At 40.8% G+C, this 25,066-nt stretch overlaps 1 protein-coding gene and 1 long non-coding RNA gene across 9 annotated transcripts in view; one reads left to right on the top strand and one right to left on the bottom strand.

The window, feature by feature from the left end:
- TP53BP1 (tumor protein p53 binding protein 1) overlaps positions 1 to 25,066 on the bottom strand; it is a 119,922-nt gene that overhangs the window by 87,732 nt on the left and 7,124 nt on the right. For 6 of the 8 annotated variants that reach the window (XM_075207874.1, XM_075207878.1, XM_075207879.1 and 3 more), the window contains exons 1-4: positions 9,249 to 9,380; positions 7,918 to 8,105; positions 6,572 to 6,662; positions 6,122 to 6,209 (exon numbers count right to left, since the gene is read on the bottom strand). In XM_075207874.1, coding sequence (XP_075063975.1) covers positions 6,122 to 6,209; positions 6,572 to 6,662; positions 7,918 to 8,097 — 359 coding nt within the window. In that variant the 5' untranslated portion in view covers positions 8,098 to 8,105; positions 9,249 to 9,380. Of the gene's footprint in view, positions 1 to 6,121; positions 6,210 to 6,571; positions 6,663 to 7,917; positions 8,106 to 9,248; positions 9,381 to 25,066 lie in introns of those variants that run through there. The other 2 variants (XM_075207875.1, XM_075207882.1) reach the window with 2 other exon arrangements.
- On the top strand, positions 9,447 to 24,011 carry LOC142151835 (uncharacterized). The gene is made up of 3 exons (XR_012691255.1): positions 9,447 to 9,663; positions 23,488 to 23,716; positions 23,868 to 24,011. It is a non-coding gene; the product is annotated as an uncharacterized LOC142151835 (long non-coding RNA).

Genomic DNA, 25,066 nt, shown 5'->3' with positions numbered 1-25,066 from the left:
CCCTGACGGGGTCTGCTTGAAACCGTAGGTAGAGCCATACTCTTACTTCCCATGGTTTCCTGAATAACCCTTTCGAGCTCCGCCCCGAATAGAGTTAGGCCATCAAAGGGTAAATTTTCTAAAGCTCTCTTAGAGTCTGCGTCTACCGACCACGTTCGTAACCATAGGTTACGACGAGCTGCTATAATCAAAGCCGAGGCCTTAGCATTTACCGAGACTGCATGTATGGCAGCGCTCGCTACGTACTCCGAAGTTTCAAGTACATGTTCTGCTAGATTAACTAGCTGTGAACGCGGAGTGTTATCGCTAAGGCCCTTAATCAAAGACTCCATCCCTAACTGAACGGCTTTGTTGGCCCATGCTACAGCCAAATTTGGCCTAAACATACTTCCAACAGGGGTGTAAGCTGATCGAAGAGCCAAATCACACTTCTTATCCGTGTAATCCTTAAGCGTTATCCTCTCCTGGACAAGTATAGCTGCAGATGAAGCTAAGCGGGCTACTGGAGCGTCCACCTTAGGCAGCGTTTCCCATTTTACTGTATCCTCAGGAGGCAGCGGATAGAGGGACTGAAATTTTCCCGGCATCATAAACTGTCTATTTGGCCTGCGCCAAGCTTCAGAAATAATTTCCAACATTTCTGGGGAATGCGGGAAAAGAGCTGTGCCCTAGGTCTTTTTAACAAGGATATACCCTTATGTGTTACGGGTTCCGGGTCAGCTAACCCTAAGGCATGTCTGATACCCCAAATAAGACTATCCACACTTGAGGAGCCAGAGTCAGCATCATAAAAAGACTCCCCTTCAGGGTCAATATCCACCTCACCTTCCTCGGCTGATGAGTGATCAGAAAGCTGATCTAATTCTAGCTCTGTCTCAGTAACGGCCCTCTTACCCCTCTGGGGAATAGATACAGGCCTATAGTCTCCGTGAGTGGACCCTGCCTGTGGTGAGGAAGCAGTTTCAACAGACTGGCTGCCTGCCAGTGTAAGTGTGGTAGTGTTGTCACGTACCTCTATTGCCCGTAGCATCACGGCCGTCATTTTCTCCATAGCCGAAGAAAAGGATCGCATCCAGGGCGGTTCCACCATTGCAGAGGATCCCTCCTGGGCTGAATCGTCATGCCTCTGAGCGTCAGCAACACAAGCTGCACAAAGGGCGTCTCGGTCTGTGTGGGCAACCGAAAGTTTATTGTTACATTTTGAACAGGCAAAATACAATGCAGCAGGCACAGAAGCACCCTTGCCTTTTGCTGTTCCCTTCTCCGCCATTGTTCTGCTTCTTAAAAGTAATGCAGACAACTTAAGGCGACTAAACAGAAGAGATCTGTGCTAGGCAGACTGACTAAGCACCACTCCAATTACAAGCAATTTGAATTTAGTACTGTCTGTGAAAATCTCTTTAACTGAAATGACTCACAAGAACATACAATCCCACATATACAATCTCCCTAATGCTCACTAATCCACAGTGTAGCGATTTGGGTCTGTAGAATCTTTCCTGGAGAAGAGAGGCAGAGCAGAAGTTAAAGAAAATGCAGAGCTGCACGCTGAAATGGCGGCCAGACTCCTATGCCCGCGCGGGAAGGAAGCGCTTGTCACCCCTCCCCTTCCTGCTGTGTTACCTCTGCCTCCCGAGTACTCCCTGGCGCCATCCTCCAATGGCCGCCAGGGGTGAGAAAACGCGGAGAAATAAACTGCCTGGTCTCCATGGACCAGCGCTTTCCTCCAGCAGAGTGCCCAGCGCTATTGTTCGGCAGAGCAGCCGCTCACCTCCACGAGTGTGAGCGCTGCTTCTGCCTCCTCTATACTCCCCCTTTGCTCGTTGTCCAGGGGAGCAGAGCTGCCGGTCAGAGTTTGGTGCCAGCGCTTATCACTGAGAAATGAAGAGGCTGCTGCCGCTTACCACTGCTGGCTTCTGCCTCCTCTAGCTGCACGGTGAATGTCACCTATAACTAAACTGAGTATAGGCAGGAGCCTATACTCCAGTGACCGAACTCTAGGTCACTAACAAAAAACTGAGGATCTCTCTGGAGAGGAGGGGCATAGCAGGGGAGGAGTCCAAAGATTAACAGTTTGCGAGACATTGGGGTATAGTAGGTGGTCAGGAGTTCTTGTCACTTAGTGTCCCCCAATGGTAGGAAAGAGAAACATCTCTTTTTTAAAAGCTTACCTTATTCCTGATGATACTATTTACACTAATACACCCTCACAGCTGTCCCAATCTCCACACCAAGCCACACTCACTCCTCTTGTTTTAGCTGTGCCCTCTTCCACTTGGAATGCAAGCTCTTTAATGAGCAGGGTCCTCTATACCCTATTTTCAAATCTACATTTATTTTGCCTGCCTTGTAGGTCCTTGTTTTATAAATGACCTGTTTTCTCTACTGTACAGCGCTGCAGAACACTGTGGGCCTTACAAATCTACAATAATAATAATAATAATAATAATAATAATAGGCCTGATTCATTAAGGAAAATTAAGCAAAAGTAAGTAAGTAAGGCAAAACCATGTTGCATTGGAAGGGAAGGTAAATTGAAAATGTGATTGCAGATTTATATTTGCGGTAGGGCATGTCCTAGATCAACTGTAAATTTCAGTGTACAAATAAGCTATCAAGTATTTGGGTGCTACACGAAAAAACAGACAGTGTTTTCCTTATGTTCAAAATAATAACCTAATTTGCGCCCTTTGCACTGCAACGTGGTTTTGTCCAGGAAACTTGAGTAAGAAAACGTACTCAGTTTTTTGCTTAACTTTCCTTAATGAATCAGGCCCAATGTGTCTGAATGGGAATTTTAACATTTTTTGTGTGCAATGACCATTCCTGTGGATGGACCTGGGATCTGCTGAATTAATCTTCTACGCTGTTATATCTGTCTACCACGTCTTCTGCCCTCATCTTCAGACTGCTTTTTGTTCTGTAGTCATTTGAGCGGACCCAGTTGAAACACCTCTTTTCTTTTGAGCATCCATACGAACTACTAGCACCTTGATGAAGGTCCTTAGAGATGTAGACAGCCTGAATTGAAGATAAGCATGTAGATTTATGTAAGTAAGGAAGCCTTGCTTCTTCATTGTGCAGAGAATAGACTTCACCGGTTTCATAATCTTGAGCAGTAAGCGTCTAAACCTCTGAATAATTTGCAAATCTTACACCCACAGAACTCATTGGAGGTTGAGCCAAATAAGAGTCATTTCAGAAGGATTCAGCCTGAGCCTCTGTTCCTGAAAGGACACAAAAGTTGTCTAGAAGCAATGGCGCCATACTTCCTTTAATATTCCAGGCCGATAGCGTCATGCTTCTTTAAGGTGCTTTTTGGTCCAGAGGTAAATTATAAGATTTGCCCCCAGCAATCAAGTTTATCCTTGAAGAGAAAAGTGCCCTGGAGACTGAGGCTACATTTCTTTAAACTATTTTCCATGTTTTTTTCCATAGAATCTTTCATCGGGTCTCCATTCTCTAATGGAATAGTGATCCTGGATGAAAGACTGGCTACAGCAGCATCAATTTTAGGCACCAACCTCTACCTTGAAGCCTCTTTATCCTGAAAAGGATACAAGTGATCAAGTCTCTTTCTATTAGGCTACCATTTGTCCCCATTCTTATTAATGAGATCATTAATAACCCTGTGCACTTGGAACACTCTGCCTTTATGCAGATGATCCTCAGAAAGGGAATCTTAGAGAGATTAAGGAGCGGTCTATCATCAATGCCCATGCTTCTATTCATATTTGAGGACATTCGCAACTTCAGGGTCAAATGACCGGATCTTCTCCAAATTCCCCTGGCTCACTATCAAATGAGATCACTGAGTGAACCCAATGACCCCAGGACAGACTACCATGCATAACATCCTCCAGATCAACACTTGTTGATCAACCGTTGTCTGGCTCTCTTAAGCTCTGGCAGGGAAAATACATTTTCCTTTGTGACAAAAGTATCCTTCAGGAGGCTGAGCATTGGGTCTTTTGGGCTCAGGAATACAGTCTGCATAGAAAGCCCCTTCATAACTTTTCATAACTCTCTTAAAATAAGAATAATCACATGCTCCACAAACACAGTGAAGAAACTTGCTGCTTCTCTTTCCTTCAACAATCTCTGAAATGGTACCGAGAAGGAAAAATAACTAACTACAAAAAATCTACAAAGCATACCTATGTAAGGGGCTTACCTGGAATGGGTGCTCTTAAGCTTTTTAACAGCAGAACATTCCATAGACAGTAATCCTGAAAGGTGCACGGAACAGTAAGCAGTTCATAGGTTTCCCCATGTTGTGTTAGGCCTCAGACTGGCCTATGACCTCTGAACCGTAATTGATGTCATTTCTAAAGCTTCTGAACCGGAAGTGATGTTGCTCCTATGGCCTCTGAACCAGAAGTTATGTCACATACCTGAGAAGGCCCAGAAGCCATGCCCAACATTTGTGACATCATAGCAGCAACCGGCATCCACAGGAAACCACCCCTGCCTCCACTCCCAGAGAAAATACAACACTACTGCACTATACTTACAAACGTCATACTCAGCTAAGAGACACCAGCGAAAGTGGGAGTCATACTAAATACATTGATTAACCATAACATTAAAACCACCCACAAGTGAATAACAATGATTATCTCATTTCAATGGCACCTGTCAAGGGCTGGCATATATTAGACAGCAAATGAACAGTCAGTTATTGAAGTTGATGTGTTGGAAGCAGGAAAAATAAACAAGCGTAAGGATTTGAGCAACCCTGACAAGTACCAAATTGTGATGGCTAGATGACTGGGTCAGAGCATCTCCAAAACGTCAGGTCTTGTGGGGTGTTCCTGGTATGCAGTGGTTAGTACCTGCCAAAAGTGGTCAAAGGAAGAACAATCAGTGAACTAATGAAAGGGCAATGTGCAGCTAAGTCTCATTGATGCGCGTGAAGAGCAAAGGCTAGCCTATCTGGTCCAATCCCACAGAAGAACTAGTTCATTCTGGATATTATAGAAAGGTGTCAGTGCACACAGTGCATCGCCGTTTGCTGCGTAGCCGCAGACAGTTCAGAGAGCCCATGCTGACCCCTGGGCACGTGAACAGTAGAACTGGACCATGGAGCAAAAGGAAGGTGGCCTGGTCTGATGAATCACATTTTCTTTTACATCATATGGATGGCCAAGTGTGTGCGCGCATCGTTCACCTGGGGAAAAGATGGCACCAGGATGCACTATGGAAAGAATGCAAGCTGGCGGAGGCAGTGTGATGCCCTGGGCAATGTCCTGCTGGGAAACTTTGGGTCCTGGCATTCATGTTGATACTACTTTGACATATTCCACCTACTTATACATTGTTGCAGACCAAGTACACCCCTACAGGGCAACGGAATTCCCCGATAGCAGTGGCCTCTTTCAGCAATATAATGTGTCCTGCCACACTGCAAAAATTGTTCAGGAATGGTTTGAGGAACATGACAAAGAATTCAACGTGTGGACTTGGCCTTCAAATTCCCTAGATCTCAATCCAAACGAGCAATAGCGTGATATGTACTGGGAAAAAAAAGTCCAATGCAATCTTGGTGCCAAATACCACAGGACACCTTCAGAGGTCTTGTGGAGTCCATGCCCTAGTTCCAGGACCTACACAATATTAGGCAGGTGGTTTAAATGTTGTGGCCGATTGGTGTACTTTCCGGGGGAGTTTCATTCTCCTGTCTCTACTTAGCTGACTAGGGAGTTAAACCATTTGTTTTGGCTGCCATGTGGTAGATAAGTATTAATTTTCTATGTCACAGAATATACAAATACATTTACAAGTCTGTATATGAACATGGTACATAACATTCTGTGAAAGCCAGTAAGAGTTGCTAATAAACTAAAGCGTACTTAATACTAACTATCTTATATAATGCTGCCTGGATAATGAAAAATAAATAAATAAAAACTTCTTACTAGACAGATTCACCTGTACATGAACCAAGCTTACAACACTACCTCCACACTAGTCATAACATATGCCCAATAAATTAAACGCTGCAGAGAGCAGGGTAAAGAGAAAAATAAAAATTGGAGGTTGTTTTAGGTTATTGGCTTTACTGATACAATAAATGTACTTTTTTTCCCACAACATCAATTTACAAGCAAAAATAAAGTACCTGATTTTGTTTGTTGGACGTGAAATTCGCTCAATCACTTGGCTAAGAGTACCATCGCCACTTGGTGTGTGCCGTGCTTCCATAGTCTCTGCTCACGATAAAACAAAAATTAAAGAACTGAACCTTTTGCTGCATGAATGCAAATCAATCATCAGGTTGTGAAAACAAGTGGTTGTTTATAACTTCCAAGGAAAGATCACTGACACAAACGAACAATCAGGCCTATTTTGGCATCCAGGACTATTTTGCCTTTCATGAAAATAAGTTTCTTTAAGGCATAGTCATCATTACAAAATGAATACAGAAACTAGTAAAGATTTAATGTTCCTACATTAAATGTCCTGATTTTGTCAAAGTCACTATCCCCAAAGCTTTTAAGGTATGTAAAAAGGATTTCACAAAGAATGTTCTAGGAAGCTTTACTTTTACTAAAAGCACTGCACACATTACCTGCATGGTTCTCTTTTGAAGGCTCACTTATCGTTATGTCTCCTTTCTCGACAAAGGAATGCTTATTACTAGGACAACCAGGCACGATATCCTATAAATTTTAATAAAATGAAGAAATTAATTCTCACATAATCTTCAATAAGGCCAAAGATACTGTTCCCACAAATTACAGTAGTTTTAATGCCTTATGATTCAGTAAATATAATTACATTTGTCAATTTACAACATTAAACTGTTGCTTTGATTTAATGTAATGTCTTCTTAAGAAAACCACCTGATTCGTATTTTGTTTATACAATATAAACATTAGCCTCTCTCTACACACTGGAATTACCAATGCAAATAAAAATAAAACATTTTATTTGATGTTTCAGGAGCACAGAGGCTCATTTTTGCATTACATAAGCTGGACATAGGATGCATTGCTCATTTGCACTTGAGTTTTTTTAGTTGTATTAGTTAGGGGATCTGTTTTTATAACCTGCAGTTTATTATTCCTGTAAGTTAGATGTTTAGGATGAAATTAGAAGCTGTCCCACCCATACTCTGCAACTCTTACCATTGTCTGTGGAAGCTGACAGCTTCCAGGGGAAAAAAAAAAAGCTGTCAGCAGAGCTGGGCAGGAGATTTACACTGTCTGTTGTACTGTATGCAGCAGCTGATAAGATTTAAACTGCACCCAGTCAAATAAGCACCACAGAGCATGTACTGGGGTTTAGTGCAGAAGCCCTGACAATACTTCCCCTGTGCATGCTGGTAGGTGCTTCAGACAACGAGGCAAATAAAAGGGACAGTAAAGATGGAAGACATTTAAAGAAATGTACAACTCTTCACATATATGAAGCCCTCTGGGGGGGGGGGGGAAGGGGGGGATTAAATTTATCAAGCTGCGGGTTTGAAAAAGTAGAAGAGTTGCCCATAGCAACCAATCAGATTCTAACTGTCACTTTGTAAAATGTACTAAATAAATAACTAGAATCTGATTGGCTGCAATAGGCAACATCCCCACCTTTTTAAACCCGCAGCTTGATAAATTTACCCCTAGGAATCAGAATCTGCTCACAATAAAATTTATATTTATATATATATATATATATATATATATATATATATATATATTATATATATATATATATTGCAACCTCCTAAGATTTTATTTTTCCTTTGGCTTCATTTTGCTCTCCATCTATATTTTTTTTAACCAATAGCTCCAATAAGCACAATAATGGCAACAAATACAAGACATTGTACAGCCACAAGCTAATTACATGTACAGCTTAAATCATTTATTTAATTGCAACTAAATATTATGAAGTGTAGTAAGATGACAGATACAAAACTCCTACCAAGACAGGACTTTCTACTTGTGATGGCAGATTTGGCAGATGCTGCACAAGAAGACCAAAACGTGCACGGTCCAGATCATCTTCTGTTCCCAAACTTTCTGGCTGGGAGTCTTCAACTATGAGACATGGTGTGTCCTGCTGAGAAAAATCTGGGTCCAACTGACTCTTAGAGGGGTCCATCGGTTTCCCTAAAAGTCAGATATTACCATAAAACAAAACCATGTAAGTTCTGGCTGACCTTAGATTTGTGCTGTGCTTCATTTATGTATATGGGGAAAACAAAGACAGGAAAGCTTGAAACAGGAAAATAGACTACATAAGGCTTTGCTTTATTATAATCCACTGACCAATTATAACCAACAAGGTAAATAAGTCTGAATTGAAACACAACACTGTCTGCTATACAGATATGACTAGACTGTAAACTCTCAAAAGCTGGCCCCACTCTACCCTGTGTCACATGTCTGCACCTCCTAAGTAGCTGTTCTGTTTTTGTGGCCAATTTGTATTTTGTATGATCTTAAAATTACAACAGTCCAGCACTGGGAGGGGGGGGTTGTGGCACTTTACAATAGATGAGGATAATTGTAATTTTATTACATGTAGCGTTCTCTAATATTTGTGTTAAGTTCCAATTGACACCGGGAAAAAAAAAAAAAAAAAAAAGCTAAGATAGTCAATGCACCAGACCTCAGCATAGCTACCTCATCAATAACATTTAAGTTCACCAATATCTTGTTTTGACATTTCAGATATGTCTATTTTAGATCTACATTAAGTACTTTATAGTTTTGCTAAATATTAAAGGAAGTGTGAAATATATTGTATATGTGGGCTGAAGAGGTTGCAAGGAAAATAGGAAAATAAAAGAAGCATGTGAAAGCATGTCGTAAGAAAGCTGTGCTCTCCTCCAGAGGTATACAAAGAGCAACATGTATGTTCCACTGCCCCATGCCAGTGTTCCACTGCCCCATGCCAGCGTTCCACGGCCCCTATGCCAGCGTTCCACGCCTCCAGCATTCATGGGTGCTAGCACTGCCTTCGTTTCAGCATATGCATGTTTGGAGACATCTGCTTGTTTACCTTTTATAATGTTTTAAAACAGTAATCCAGATGAACGTGTGCGAGCCAGTGTACTGTTCGAGATGCTAGAGAATATGTGCTGCACCTTTTATGCAATGTTTATATGTAGATGTACCGCTGCCACTAATAGCTTGTCCGTGCATTCGTGTGCATTTCCCACATCCCTGCCACCCCCTTTGTTCTGCACGGCCTACTGGCGGGAGGTGCTTGTGACAGTCACGTATATCGCAGATCCCCCTCCGACTCACAGTTTCAGCATCCCCAACAACACCAATGTCGACCGGCTAAGGCGGCTATATGCCCACAGCGGTAAGGGGCAGAGCAGCGGCTTCCAGTCCCAGCACACGCTGACTACTGCCCGGGAACCACGTCACCAGGACCTTTGCCTACTGGCCAGAGAAACATGAAGCAAGTCTAAGCCTGCTCCGTGATTGGCTGAATGCTAAGGAAATCCCACCTTCCTGTAAAAGCTCAGCCTCACCATGGTTACTGTTGCTACGGGGCACAGCAGCGCAGGCCTCCCACCAGCAGTCTATGTCCGAGACCTTTAACCCACTGAATGGCGTACAGTGTGCCCATCTACCTCGCATAATACGCAGCTGAGGGAGAATTAGTCTCTCTCCAGGCTGCTGAGACGTCTAGACGTGAGCTCACAATCATATGGTTAGGCCTTGCACTACTTCGCATACAAACAATAGACTATTTCATTCCTAGTACCTACCGGGTTTGTGGCACATTTTAGCTTGGTGATGGGCAACAGGTGGCCCACTGAGCCTTCATCTGTGTCCCCCAGCTCCTTCATGTCTTATTGGAAGATTAGTTTGTTATAGCTTGATATATCACTTGTTTAAAATGTAACAGATGGGTGTCTCTCTCTTTGATAAAATGTATTGTTTTAGCTTATTACTGATATTAAGGGTAATGTGCTGCCCTTTTAAAGGTTAGAGGGCCATGCCATGCTGCCCCTGAAGTGTTTAAGCTTGCCCTAGCTCCTTGATTTACCGTCAGATTTGTTTGCTATAGCTTGATATATCGCTTGTTTAAAATGCCTGCTTATCATCTACTATATAAATGCCTAGTGGCATGTGTGGGAAAAAAAAACAAACAAGCTGCAGCGCCACCTGCTGGGCAGAGTTATACACTGACCTATATATTTCTTGAAGGAGAAGTGACAGTTGGGAGTGGTTGGTGGTTGCCGGGGGTGACAGTGGGGAGTTTTTAACACCTTAAGTAGCTTGATGAAGGATGAGGTGATGGAGAAAAATGATGAGGTGGTGACATGTGGACAAAACCACGTTAAAAAAGGGCGCTTGCGTCGGGAAGTAACGCTCTTCCCCTGAGGAGGCCTGGGCTAGGCCCAAATGCGTGACAAGAACCTTTTTAACACCTTAAGTAGCTTGATTTGACTAGAATGCATGAGTATCATGCACGGGTTAACTTGTTTATTTATATAGTGCCACCAGATTCCGTAGCGCTTTACAATTGGGAACAAACAGTAATAAAATAATACTGGGTAATACATATGTATAGGTAAGAAGGCCCTGCTCGCAAGCTTACAATCTATGGGTATGTGTTATTACTTGTAAGTGCCTCTTACTATGATTGAATATATTGTTTTAACTTCTTACAGAGTAGAAGGGTAACCTTTTGAAAGTTATAGGGCCGTCCACACGGCCCCTGAAGAGTAGTATCATGTTACCCATCAGTGTCCTAGCACAAGATATCTTAGGAAAGGATCATACAAAGCCCATTGAGTAGCAGAATATTAGTACCTTTTTTAATATTATTATTATTATTATTATTCAAATAACATCTATAGGTGCGCAAGTTTATTTTCAAACATTTGATATAAATACATGTTTTAAATTGTTTAGAGAACATAGTTGGCAACATTTTAAAATAATTTCCGGGTGCACTTTGCTGCTGTTGTAAGCGCATTAAGGAAGTAATTTAGAGTTACCAAAAAAAGAACTACCAAATCTCTGGCACTAAAGTTATTAGTTGAATAATTATTACAAGGTATCAATTGCAGCAATTCAATGGAGGTAGTGTTAAGCCTTCTCTTTATATAACAAACAAGGAAAAAGAAAATAATGCACAAATGATACCTAAATATATAAATATATATATACTTTATTGACACATCTAAATAGCTATATTAAAACAATCCACATGTGTATATATATAAAATTGCAATAAAGCAACAGATTCCTAAACCACATATAAAAAAATAGTGTTGCAATAGTTATCAACCAAAAAATTGCATATTTAATGTTCGTATCAGACAAAAAGTTTGTAAATTGTCATGGTATAAATAACTCCAATATAACCAATTATATGGAATGAGGATGTAAAAATGATCAGTGGCCAATAAATGCTCCTCAAAAATAGAAGGTCCGAATGTCTCTGGAGACTCGACTGTAACCGCATCCGACAATACAAATCAATAATGTCCAAACAGCTCTTACCCACTTAGGGGATAAAATAAATCACACTTGCCTCTTTACTGCATCATTATATATATTTATATATTTAGGTATCATTTGCACATTCTTTTCTTTTTCCTTGTTAGCAATTTAGAGATAGGAGCAACTTCTGCATTTTGTGCTGTAGAGAGAACTGTAAATGCAGTGTAAAAATGGAGCTGGCAAGTATGTGAGTACAGCATGCATGAGCATACCTCTCACGGGTCCTGATTGTGGCGGGACAGTTCCAATTAGAGGATACTGTCTTGCAGTTGTCAGCAGGGCCGGACTGGCCATCGGGCACTTCTGCCAGAAGGGCCGATGGCTAGTTGGGCCGATCATGTCCGCACCATGAGGGAGTTTCAATGTGATGTGCGGCCATGTGATATTAATCACATGGGACGGCACCTGTCACATGGTGCGCGTCCCATGTGATTACTAGCATCGGCCGCACATCACATTGAAACTCTGTCCGCCGAGCAACAAGGTAAGTGTGTCTCTGACTGGGGAGGGGGGCTGTGTTTGTTTGTTTCCTCTGAGGGGGGCTGTTTGTTTCCTCTGAGGGGGGCTGTGTTTGTTTGTTTCCTCTGAGGGGGGCTGTGTTTGTTTGTTTCCTCTGAGGGGGGCTGTGTTTGTTTCCTCTGAGGGGGGCTGTGTTTGTTTCCTCTGAGGGGGGCTGTGTTTGTTTCCTCTGAGGGGGGCTGTGTTTGTTTCCTCTGAGGGGGGCTGTGTTTGTTTCCTCTGAGGGGGGCTGTGTTTGTTTCCTCTGAGGGGGACTGTGTTTGTTTGTTTCCTCTGAGGGGGGCTGTGTTTGTTTCCTCTGAGGGGGACTGTGTTTGTTTGTTTCCTCTGAGGGGGCTGTGTTTGTTTGTTTCTCTGAGGGGGCTGTGTTTGTTTGTTTCCTCTGAGGGGGCTGTGTTTGTTTGTTTTCTCTGAGGGGGCTGTGTTTGTTTGTTTCTCTGAGGGGGCTGTGTTTGTTTGTTTCCTCTGAGGGGGCTGTGTTTGTTTGTTTTCTCTGAGGGGGGCTGTGTTTGTTTCCTCTGAGGGGGGCTGTGTTTGTTTGTTTCCTCTGAGGGGGCTGTGTTTGTTTGTTTTCTCTGAGGGGGGCTGTGTTTGTTTCCTCTGAGGGGGGCTGTGTTTGTTTCCTCTGAGGGGGGCTGTGTTTGTTTGTTTCCTCTGAGGGGGGCTGTGTTTGTTTCCTCTGAGGGGGGCTGTAACATAGTAACATAGTTGATGAGGTTGAAAAAAGACACCAGTCCATCAAGTTCAACCTATTTTGGATCTCCTGCGATCCTGCACTTATATTTGAAATTGATCCAGAGTAAGCAACCGCCAATCTGTTTCAATTGTGAAAATCCCCCCAGACTCAATATTGCAGTCCTATTTTTACCCTATATCCACTACTATCCTTCATTTTAATTAACGGTCGTATCCCTGGATACACCTTTCCGCTAAAAATTTGTCTAAGCATTTCTTAAACATATCTATTGAATCTGCCATCACAACCTTCCCTGGCAATGAATTCCATATCTTGACTGCCCTTACTGTAAAGAACCCCTTCCTTTGCTGGTTGTGAAATTTCCTCTCCTTTAACCTTAGGGGATGACCACGTGTCCTGTGTATAGTCCTTGGGGTAAAAAGTTCCCATGAAAGCTCTCTGTATTGACCCCTAATGTATTTGTACATAGTAATCATATCTCCCCTTAGACGCCTCTTTTCTAAAGTAAACATGCCTAAACTGGCTAACCTTTCCTCATAACTTAATGACTCCATACCCTTTATCAATTTTGTCGCCCTTCTCTGAACCCTTTCTAGTTCCAAATTATCTTTTTTATAGAGTGGTGCCCAGAACTGTACTGCATATTCAAGATGAGGTCTTACCAACGATTTATACAGTGGCAAAATTACACTGTCTTCCCTTGCATCTATGCCCCTTTTTATGCATGCCAATACTTTGTTTGCCCTTGCAGCTGCTGCGTGACATTGAGCACAATTGCTAAGTCTACTGTCTATGAGCACTCCCAAATCATTTTTCATTATAGATTCTCCTAAATTAATTCCATTTAATTTATAGATTGCGTTCTTGTTTTTGCTCCCTGAATGCATAACCTTACATTTATCTGTGTTAAACCTCATATTCCATTTGGTCACCCAATCCTCCAGTTTATTTAAGTCCCTCTGTAGAGAAGCTGCATCTTGCTCTGTTTTTATTACCTTACAAAGTTTAGTGTCATCTGCAAAAATAGAAACTTTACTCTCTAAACCATCATCAAGGTCATTAATAAATATATTAAAAAGGAGTGGCCCCAGCACGGAACCTTGAGGTACTCCACTTAAGACTTTTGACCAATTAGAAAATGTTCCATTTATCACAACTCTCTGTTCCCTATTATCTAACCAGTTTTCGATCCATGTACAAATGTTGATTCCAAGACCCAGTTCCCTTATTTTGTAAACCAACCTCTTGTGTGGCACTGTATCAAAGGCCTTTGCAAAATCTAAGTAGACCACATCTACTGTCCTGCCCTGGTCTAAGTTCCCACTAACTTCCTCGTAGAAACTAATTAGATTAGTTTGACATGACCTATCCCCCACAAATCCATGTTGATTCCCACTAATAATTTTATTGCTTACCAAGTAATCCTGAATACTGTCCCTTAAAATACCTTCCAGTAGTTTCCCCACTATTGATGGTCTATAATTCTCTGGTTGTGATCTCGTCCCCTTTTTAAACAACGGCACCACATCTGCTATTCGCCAATCCCTTGGTACTGAGCCTGATGAGATTGAATCTCTGAAAATTAAGAATAGCGGTCTAGCTATTTCCATAAGGACACTTGGGTGTATGCCATCTGGACCTGGAGCTTTATTTATCTTAATATTCTTCAGTCGCCTTTGGACTTCTTCCTCTGACAACCAAGTATTAATTAATGGCATTGTTTCATTTCCATTTTTATGTATTACTCCTGCCATTTGTTCCTCTCTGGTAAATACTGAAGAAAAGAACGTGTTTAATACCTCTGCTTTTTCCTTAGTATCATTTATCAATTCACCCATCTCACTTCTTAGGGGTTCTATATTATCTTTTTTAATCCTTTTGCCATTTATATACTTAAAAAACTTTTTGGGGTTTGTCTTACTTTCTTTTGCAGCGTGCCTTTCATTTTCTAATTTAGCCAATCTAATTTCCTTTTTGCATGTTTTATTACATTCCTTGTACCTACGGAAGGACTCCTCTGACCCTTCAGACTTAAACAATTTAAATGCACGCTTCTTCCTTTGCATTTCTTCCCTAACCTTTTTATTTAGCCACATTGGTTTAGACTTAATTCTTTTACATCTATTTCCCATAGGAATGAACTTATACGTGTATGTTTCCAACAACATTTTAAAGACAGCCCACTTTTCTTCCGTATTTTTTCCTTCAAAGGCTTTGTCCCAGTCTATGCTCTTTATAGACTCCCTTAGCATATTAAAATTTGCCTTTCTAAAGTTTTAAGTCCTAGTTGATCCCTTATACTGTTGCTTCTGGAAACTAATTTCAAATGAGACCATATTATGATTACTGTTTCCCAAGTGCTCCTTTACTTGAATATTTGATATTACGTCTACATTGTTTGTTATTGCTAGGTCCAGTATAGTCCGGTTCCTAGTTGGTTCCTCTACTAATTGGGACATGTAATGGTCTTTTAGCGTGCTCAGAAACCTATTTCCCCTAGCTGTACCGCAGGTCTCAGTACTCCAATCAATGCCCGGATAATTAAAATCCCCCATAATTAAAATTTGACCTAGTTGTGTAGCCTTTTCAATTTGCTGTAGAAGTTGGGCTTCCTCAATCGTACTAATATCTGGCGGTTTATAGCATATCCCTATCAGCAACTTCTCTGAACTTTTTCCTCCGCTGGATATTTCCACCCACAATGCCATTATATTATCACCAATATTCTCGTATATAACTTCCTGAATACTTGGTTTTAATTCTGGCTTAATATAAAGACATACTCCTTCTCCCCTTTTATTTACCCTATCCCTCCTGAAGAGAGAATAGCCTTCCAAGTTGACTGCCCAGTCATGTGTATCATCCCACCAGGTCTCCGTAATACCTATAATATCATACTGCTCATTCATTGCTACTAGTTCTAACTCCCCCATTTTACCTGTCAGGCTTCTTGCATTTGCAAGCATACACTTAAGTCTATTGCCTCCCTTAGGTATTTATTTTTGCTTTAAAAAAGGCCTCTCCTTATTGGCTATGCTTCCCTTTCCCCCCTCTCCACCCCCTTGACTCTTGTTAAATTCCTCCTTACTACTCTCAATGTCTATCCCATAAATACTTGCTTGCCCCTCCCCCCCCCGGAGCCTAGTTTAAAATCTTCTCCAACCTTCTAACCATCCTCTCCCCTAGCACTGCAGCCCCCTCCTCATTCAGGTGCAATCCATCACGACAATAAAGATGGCAACTGACCGAGAAATCAGCCCAGTGCTCTAAGAATCCAAAACCCTCCTTCCTACACCAATCTTTTAGCCACACATTAACCTCCCTAATCTCCCGCTGCCTCCCTGGACTAGCGCGTGGCACAGGTAGTATTTCCGAAAATACTACCTTGGATGTCCTTGCCTTAAGTTTGCAACCTATGTCCCTGAAATCATTCTTTAGGACACCCCTTCTTCCTCTAACTCGATCATTGGTGCCAACATGCACCAAAACCGCTGGGTCATTCCCAGCCCCTCCCAACAATCTGTCCACCCGATCCGCAATATGCCGAGCCCGAGCACCCGGGAGACAACACACTGTTCGGCATGCACGGTCCCGGTAACAGATTGCCCTATCTACCTTCCTAATAATTGAATCCCCTACCACCACAATCTGCCTGGGTCCCTGAGTAATTTTGGTCCCCTCTATGCTGGAGAGACCATTCACCTGGTTGCTAGAGGAAGCAGTCTCATCCAACTCTACCAATTCTGAACTGCCTTCCACAGTATCTTCATCCAATCTGGCAAATCTGCTGGGATTGCTTAGCTCAGAACTGGCCTGCCTCTTCCTCCCTCTGCTACCCCTAATAACTGTTACCCAGCTGCCTACCTGTGTTTGTTTGTTTCCTCTGAGGGGGGCTGTGTTTGTTTCCACTGAGGGGGCTGTGTTTGTTTGTTTCCTCTGAGGGAGGCTGTGTTTGTTTGTTTCCACTGAGGGGGGCTGTGTTTGTTTGTTTTCTCTGAGGGGGGATGTGTTTGTTTCCACTGAGGGGGCTGTGTTTGTTTGTTTCCACTGAGGGGGACTGTGTTTGTTTGTTTCCTCTGAGGGGGGCTGTGTTTGTTTGTTTCCACTGAGGGGGGCTGTGTTTGTTTGTTTCCACTGAGGGGGGCTGTGTTTGTTTGTTTCCACTGAGGGGGGCTGTGTCTCTCTGGGGGGGCTGTGTGTCTCTGGGGGGGGGGGCTGTGTGTCTGGCTGGCAATTGTGTGTGTATCAGTACATTGAGTGGAGTCTGGACATATATATATATATATATATATATATATGTGTGGGGCCATGTTCATATTGTGTGCATGTGGGCCCAGTATTTAAGTGGGGGAAGGGAGGATCTTAATATAGTGTTTGAGGTAGGCTATTTAATGGTGGAGTGTAGGTGGGGGCCAATTTTTTAAGGTGAGGTGAAGGAACCTTTAATTTCATGCTGGGGTGGTTTAGGGCTATCAATTAAATATGGGGCTGATTTGGAGGAGGAAGGCTATTTATTTAATGTGAATATGAATTATTTATTGCTGGGGATGGTTGTGGAAAATGGCTATATTTATTAAACTTTAATGCTATTTAATTTATTGCTGGGACTGTTTGGAGGGAGGGAAATATGTTTTGAGTAAATGGGTATATTGTTAATTTAATGTTGGGGCTAGTTGAAGGGAAATACTTATTAAATGTGAATATTATTATTGTAGGGACTGGAGGGAGGCCTAATTATAAAACGTGAGTGCTATTGTTTTAACACCAGGCCTGGTTGGAGTTATCTAAATCTCATGTACCCCATTTTTTTTCAAAATAGGGCATCCAATATTCCAGGATCAAGACAAGAAAGAAATGAGCTAAAGAAACCAGCTGCTTCAAGTGGTGAAAGTGAGCAAGACAGGTAGGAGAGAGCAGGACAGTCTGCCAACTGCCCTGAATCTGGTGGGGCAGTCTTGAATTTGGGTGACTGTCTCGTGAGACAAAGAGCTTCCCTGCTCACTCTGCAGGAAGTTCCTACCCTTATGGATGTCAGCAGCACCGGAAGCATAGATAAGTACAGTGGGCTGGGGATGGCGTGATAATTGTAATGTTTTACTATAATGTATGTATCAATGCCCCATGTTGGCCACACCCACAACACAATGTGGTCACGCCCTTTTCGGCACCGCCACTACGTGGCGGCACACGGTTTCTTTCGTGCTTGAACTGAGGTGGGCCTGTGTATTTTAAATGCCAGGGCTGATTTTTAGTCCCAGTCCGGCCCTGGTCGTCAGGTTTGTCCTAAGTCGCCAAATACTGGGAGGCATTTCTCCACTTACCATGGCAGGTGACTCTGGTGCATGAGGCATCAGGAAGCACTTCAGAAGTGAGAGGCACTCCCCTGAGGGTGTGGACACACACCTAAAGTGACAAGGCCATGTCCCCTTTTGGAGGGGGAGAAATGTTGAATGCTGGAGGGATGCAAAAGCATACAGTATTTGCCATGTGTGCAATATAATCTTTGCATTTCCAACTCGTGCAGTACAACATAGTTTACTCTCTGCAGTACAGGGGACGCTGTTGAAGAGGAAGAGGGCTTCATAACAAATTTATGGCAGTTATATGATTTGGAAGATGAGGATAAAATTACTGTATATATAATTCATACTAATGTGCCAGATTGCTATTAATGTAATTAGTACTCTGATATGTTGGACTGGGGATGACTTTAAGATCACAATATTTGTATATAGCCCAGATATTTATAGTTACACCCCTGAAGAGGGAATGGACAGGAAGTGAGTTCTGGTATAGTTGGCTAGTAATATTGCGTTCGGTATTGTTAGGTAGATGTAGTGTCCGGTATCTGCATATAGTGTAATATAATTATACTTTGGTCATGGGCATTGGTCAGGTCATGTTGGGTAGATATGGTGTCCTTTGTCTTCATAGAGTATAATATAATTATGTCTAATGGCCACATCATGCTGAGTTGGTGCAGTGTTCCATGTATGCATAGTGTTCTACACACACCATCCACCTGCTAAGTAGCCAAGTGTAATTGGTAATTGTTTTCTACTACTGGCAAGTATGGTTTCAGAAAGAGTAAAATTTGAGAATTGGGGTTCAGGATGGTACAAGCTATAACCTGATATTTAGCAATACTTGTTTCCAAATATTTAAACTCCTGATGAACCCAAATTATCAGGAAAAGCAGATATATGCTTCTATGACAGTCTTACTTTATTTGGGGGCTGAAGAAGAAGTGCAGGTTGGACTTTAAGGCCTGAGCTAATTTCAGATTTCCTAGGCGTCCTAGTTTTTCATTTCAAAATGATAGCAGCCCTAGACAAAAACTAACAAGTACGCTAAGAAATAATACACCTTCTTCAACCATAAATGTAACAAAAGAAGGATAAACATCTCTGGGCTCTACCAGATAAGGCACAGAATATGTAGCAAGTGGAAAATACAAATATATAAGACAGATAGTGCATACTTGCCAACTCTCCCGGAATGTCTGGGAGACTCCCAAAATCCGGGTCAGTCTCCTGGACTCCCGGGAGAGCAGGCAAGTCTCTTGCATCCCGCAATTCCCTGGCTAAAATACCACGATTCGCTGTGAATCGTGTCATTTTGGCCCCGCCCCAGGCTAAGAAAAACCATAATTTTCGTTGCGGGCGAGGGGGTGGGTCGACAAAATGACGCGATAGACCGCGCCCCGCCCCTCCCGCCCTCTAGTCACGCCCCTCTCCAAGACTGCACTGCCTGAAAGTAGGCAAGTATGAGATGGCGAATATCCAAAAAAGTGCTTGAAGGTGCTCATATTCACATAGAAAAAATATGTGGAAAGAAGAGAAGTTTGGTACAATAGTGTTTTACACCTTCATTACCACATTTTATTAAAACAATCATAAAAAATATATCACTCATATAACATAAACATTGATATGATTCTCCAATGCTAAGCAATGGCCGCCTAAAAGATATGGTAGATGGTATAGGCTTGTAATATGGTTCTTTTACACAGAGGGCCTACATGCTCATCAAACATTGTGGTACTGTACACCAAAAAAGGCAGCACGGTGGCTAAGTGGTTATCACTTCTGCCTTACAGCACTGGGGTCATCAGTTCAATTCCCAACCATGGCCTTATCTGTGAGGAGTGTGTATGTTCTCCCCGTGTTTGTGTGGGTTTCCTTCGGGTGCTCCGGTTTCCTCCCACACTCAAAAAACATACTGGTAGGTTAATTGGCTGCTATTAAATTGACGTGTGTGTGTGTGTGTGTGTGTGTGTGTGTGTTAGGGAATTTACACTGTAAGCCCCAATGGGGCAGGGACGGATGTGCGTGAGTTCTCTGTACAACGCTGCGGAATTAGTGGCGCTATATAAATAAATGGTGATGATGATGATGAAAAAAGGAATTCAATATTAAAAGTATTATTGTATGCTTTAACTTGAAATATTAGCATTAGATTAGCATTTTATTACAGTAAAAATTAAACCATACTTTATTTAGTTACAAAAAGATGTATATCTGACATGCTTCAGTTGTTTTAAATGTATTTATTGCAGCTTTGGTTAAAATATTTTGTTGTTTTAAGTATGGCAAAAATGGAAATATTTAATGCACACAGCGTGGGGAAAAGAAATAATATTTACATCAGACTCAACTGTCCCTTCATATAGCCTCACACACTACCACATAGCCAATATATAGTTAGATAGCCTTACATGACACCAGAATGCCAATATGCCCCATATAGCCAAAATACTTGGATATATGGGGCATATTATCTATCCCCTGCCCCAGAGCGCAGAGTAATACCCTCCTTGTGCAGATAAGGTCTTTAGAAGCAGCTGCTCCATCTTGCACGTCTCTGTCCCACCATTGCACAACTATTACTTAAAAATAGAATATGGGGACACAGGGGAGGCAATACCAGTAGCGCAGGAGACTTTACTTGTGCAATGAATTCCAGTCACCATGAGAACACATGGCATAGTCCCAAACAGTGTAGTTGTCAATGGGACCGTGTGTCTGGGTAGGTCTGATTAGTAATCAAAATAAGGGAAACTGCCTCTAAAACTCCCAAATACCTTGGTAAGTGTATAGATAGGCCAATACATTTCAAGGTAATTGGGTTTTCCCTAAGTATGTTTTCCATTATGTAGAAGAGTAATGGAAAAATGTATTTTTTATATTTTTTTTCTGTGTTCCTTAGGCTGAAAAATAAAATCTCTTTCCACACTTGCTGAAATAAATTAACACGTCTTAAAAATGTGATTATACATTTTTGTTTTGTTTGTATAGATTAGAAAATTAAAAAGTAATTCCCAGCTTAACCAAAGCACTACACAACCAAAAAATTGGGTCTGACCATAGGGGTGTAAGACTCCAATTTTTATAGAAAGGGGTTTGTAAATATTACTAAAATTACCTGAACCAGTGTTCACAACCTTTTTGTCCCTGGGACTTCATCCAGGTCCCAGGGAAACAGAGGTTAAGGATCTTTGGTGTAACAGATATACAAGCCCTATCAAGTGACACATGTACAATTAAATCAAAATATAGAGATTAGATTCCCAAGGGTTTAGAAGTAATCATATGTCTTCATAGAAACACGCCATAATTGTAAGTCATATTCAGAATGACTGACTTGCTTTCATTTGCACTCCTCCTTTCTGTTCAGCAGCACTGGGATGAGGTTTCCTGATACCCAAAGGCACAGATTCCATTGTGCCCCCAGCCTTATGCCACTGTTTAACGCAGAACACAGATGTATACAAGGCCACCACAGAGGTGCCAACATTTGAATATAATTTCCAAGGACACTTTGTTGTGGCACAGATGTATCATGTAATGTGCAGTCTAGATTGACCTTGGGGACCTATACCCCCATCATGACATGTTCAGTGCCAAAGTTTTTTAAAGCCAATTTATTGTATTTTAAATAAGCATCTTTAATTGGTGGTTAGCAACCTGTATACTATCTGGGTTGATCTTGTATGTTGTGTCCATGTGAGTTTCCTCCGGGTACTCCGGTTTCCTTCCACAATCACGCTGGTAGGTTAATAGGCTTTTAACTGAATTAGCCTTATTAGTGTGTCTGTGCATACAGGTGGTAGGGAAATTAGATTCTAAGCTCATGTTACATATTCTATTTTACAGCATAATTTATTATTTGCCGTTCCATGCATTTCAAATGTTTAACGGTTTACACTACCATAGACTAAGTATACCCTTTTTGCTGAAAAGCTAGTTTAACCCTTCCTTGCTCCATTATGTTTGTCCAAATAATTAACTTGGTAAAAAAAAAGTTGAAGTTGGCTAGACCCAAAGTTTGCAAGGCATATTATTTATTGACAACTTAAGGTTGTAGAAGTTTTTTCTTTGTAAGTCAAAGCAGGGGAAATAGATTAAAATGTAAAACTGTGAAGCCTGCATCCTTGGATCCCAAAACATCATTTTGGAATACTTGCTGGATGTAATTGATTGCCACTCACTGTTAGAAAAAAACATATATATCACACCATTGAGACCAAAATCCTAATATGTACACTTCAGAGGACAGTAATGGAAACTATCAAACAGCGAAATTGGATGAACAGCAACATTATTATATAAAGTCATTTACCTTGTACTTTACACTTGTTATACAAAATGTTTCTCCTGTTGTACAAAATCCATCTAAAGTAGTTCTGCGTTATAAAACATATGCCCTATTTTCCTTCCCTAAATGCCACCAAACGGTGCAATACTAAGTCACACCACCGATGACATCACAGGGTGATAAAGTTACAAGGAGTGGAAATACCTGCGCACCCTACATTTTTTAAAAAATACCACTCTCAAAAGCTGCTTCACAGCAAATTAAATAACTTACGCTCATCTTTTAGAAATAAGCCCAACAGCAAACAAGTAAGAGATCTTTCAAAGGTAAACAATATAGTTTATTCATGTGTTTGTACAGCAAACTATCACAGGTTTGTTATATTATTTACCATATGAATTCATGAAACTTCTCCACTAGTCTAACTTTCTATTATGTAATGTACTGGTCAATAGGGGTGATAAAGGCTGTTTTTCTGTGCAGCCAATTTATAAATTAATAAACAAAAACAAAGTTAAAACGATCAGGTGCATGGTCAGTTCCTGGCTTGTAAACTTGAAATTCAGTATAGCACGAAGTATGTTCAAATTAAAGATTGAGAATGACAATGTCTCCTAACTGTCAATCACAGTAACTACTGAACTTTTATTCAAGTTTTACGTTTTAATAGCCTGCTCCCTGCCAGCTGCAGGGACTGCTCCATGCGACCGTCATCCCGGGGGTCCGTGATTCTCCTTACAGCCTGGTCGAAAGCCAGGGGTATATGATGCTTCCCCACCTCCCTTTGTTATAAAATGTTTTAAGTTAAAAAATTCTATATGTAACCACAGATATTAAAATAAAGGAAAACGATGGACAATGTCCACTTTCTAGAATGCAACTTTATTTATATGTTTTGTCCATTCTAAATAAAAATAAAGACTTTTGATATTTTTTTCTAGTTTTCTCTTTTTTTGACGCTTTTGGTTTTTCAAAACTGTCATTTTAATGTACAATCTATTTTTAGTTTTAAAATTGCTATTGTTTTAATGACAAACCATTGGATACTCTTTTTTATTTATAACATATGTCCATATGTGTGTAAATAGTAATATGAATAAATGAATAGTACTGAATGACCTAATGGTCCAACTATAAAAAGCGAATGGTATTTACAATATTTGCTTATTTTATAACATACAGTTATATGTTCATTATATTTTACAGTGTTGAAGATGTTGAGACCTTTAAAATGAAACAACATTTCGGGCTATCACTAAAATGTGAGCTGGTCCTCTGGGAGATTGATCTTTCAGCAATTCTGAATAATTGCAAAAGCTCTTTTACTGGCTGCCATTAGATAACATCTCATATCGCCATTACAACAAAGCCAACATTTTTCTCTACAAGCTTTGAAAAAAATGGAAGTCAACCAATGTTTACAACATTCCAGAAGGTAAAGTAGCATTATTTTAGATGATTGTAATGAGCCACTAAAAATGACCATCCTTACAATAGTTTTGCCAATTCTGAAGGGTGTTTCTATTTAATATATGGCCATCACTGACCAAAAGTATATATACAGTCATGGATATCTATTTTTACAGAGATGCAGGGCCAACGCTTTGTCAATCGTTGAGTGTCTTCTCAATAATCAGCAGTAGTGGAATTGGGGACATCAACCAAAGAGGCAAAATATGTGAACAATACAAAAGATGTCTACAAGTTCTTATGTTAAGTACTTGATCTGGGCCCACCAGTTGTATTGCTTCCTGGCTGAGATAAATCAGATTTGTTCAGTAAAGCAGTGTAATGTTTTATTCTTATGGAAATCTGGAATAGACAGCACTGGACTGATGACTGTGTGTTAATGTCCACCTCTACCCAAAAGGACCCTACCTACAAAAGCTGTTACTATCATAGCTAGTATTGAAAACTATGCCCAAGTGGTATGGTATTCAGAGCCCCTAGATTTATGAACATATACAAGAAAAGATCTATAAATCCTGTTCATGCCCCCCAAACGTGGAGATTTGTGAGGCATTGCATCACTGCTCAAAAATGATTCCTACAAAAGCATATTACTCTTTAGTTGTTGGTTACTACTACATAATTGCCAATATTTTCATCCACATTTATTTTACACTAACCTGTTGAGTGGACTTAACTTATCAAGTGTAGTAATACTGGACATAATGTACTATACCTCTCAACATGAACAAAATACAATCCTACTGCTTATATTCTAAAACTCAAAATAAATCTTTACTTATAAAGAATAACAACAAACACTGATAATCACATATAGCACAAGAAATATGGTTAGTTAATATTAAATAAGAGACATTTTCAAGTATGAAATCTTCTAAATAAGAAACAGCTGTCAACTAATTAATTATATTGGAATGCCAACTTTTAAATAATTTAGACTTCTTATATCTCTTGATTAAATCACTAAGTACAAATTAATTTTACTATCCTAATGGGATTGAAAGGTAAATTTTAAGGGACTAGGTAAAATATATGTCAAAGGTGATGTCCCAAGCTCTCTTTTTTAATAACGTTGCAAGTTCTGTACTAGAATATGCTTCCACAATTAAGAATACTCTACGTCAAACTTAATTGTTTTCATTGAAAATACAAATCTGTTCATGTGGTGGCACTTTACACTTCCATTGTGGCCGCAATATTTCAATACAGCAAAAAAAGCAGAAAGATTAATATCAAAATCACTGATCAAAGATGCATAGCAGACAAATCAAACAAAACACATTGAAAAAAAGAGGTGGTATTAATTTAGAATGGC

The sequence above is a fragment of the Mixophyes fleayi genome, chromosome 4, assembly GCF_038048845.1.
Source record: "Mixophyes fleayi isolate aMixFle1 chromosome 4, aMixFle1.hap1, whole genome shotgun sequence".
Classification (NCBI taxonomy): Eukaryota; Metazoa; Chordata; class Amphibia; order Anura; family Limnodynastidae; genus Mixophyes; species Mixophyes fleayi.
Note: the sequence above shows the minus strand (reverse complement) of the source record. Positions and strands in the feature narration are given on the sequence as shown.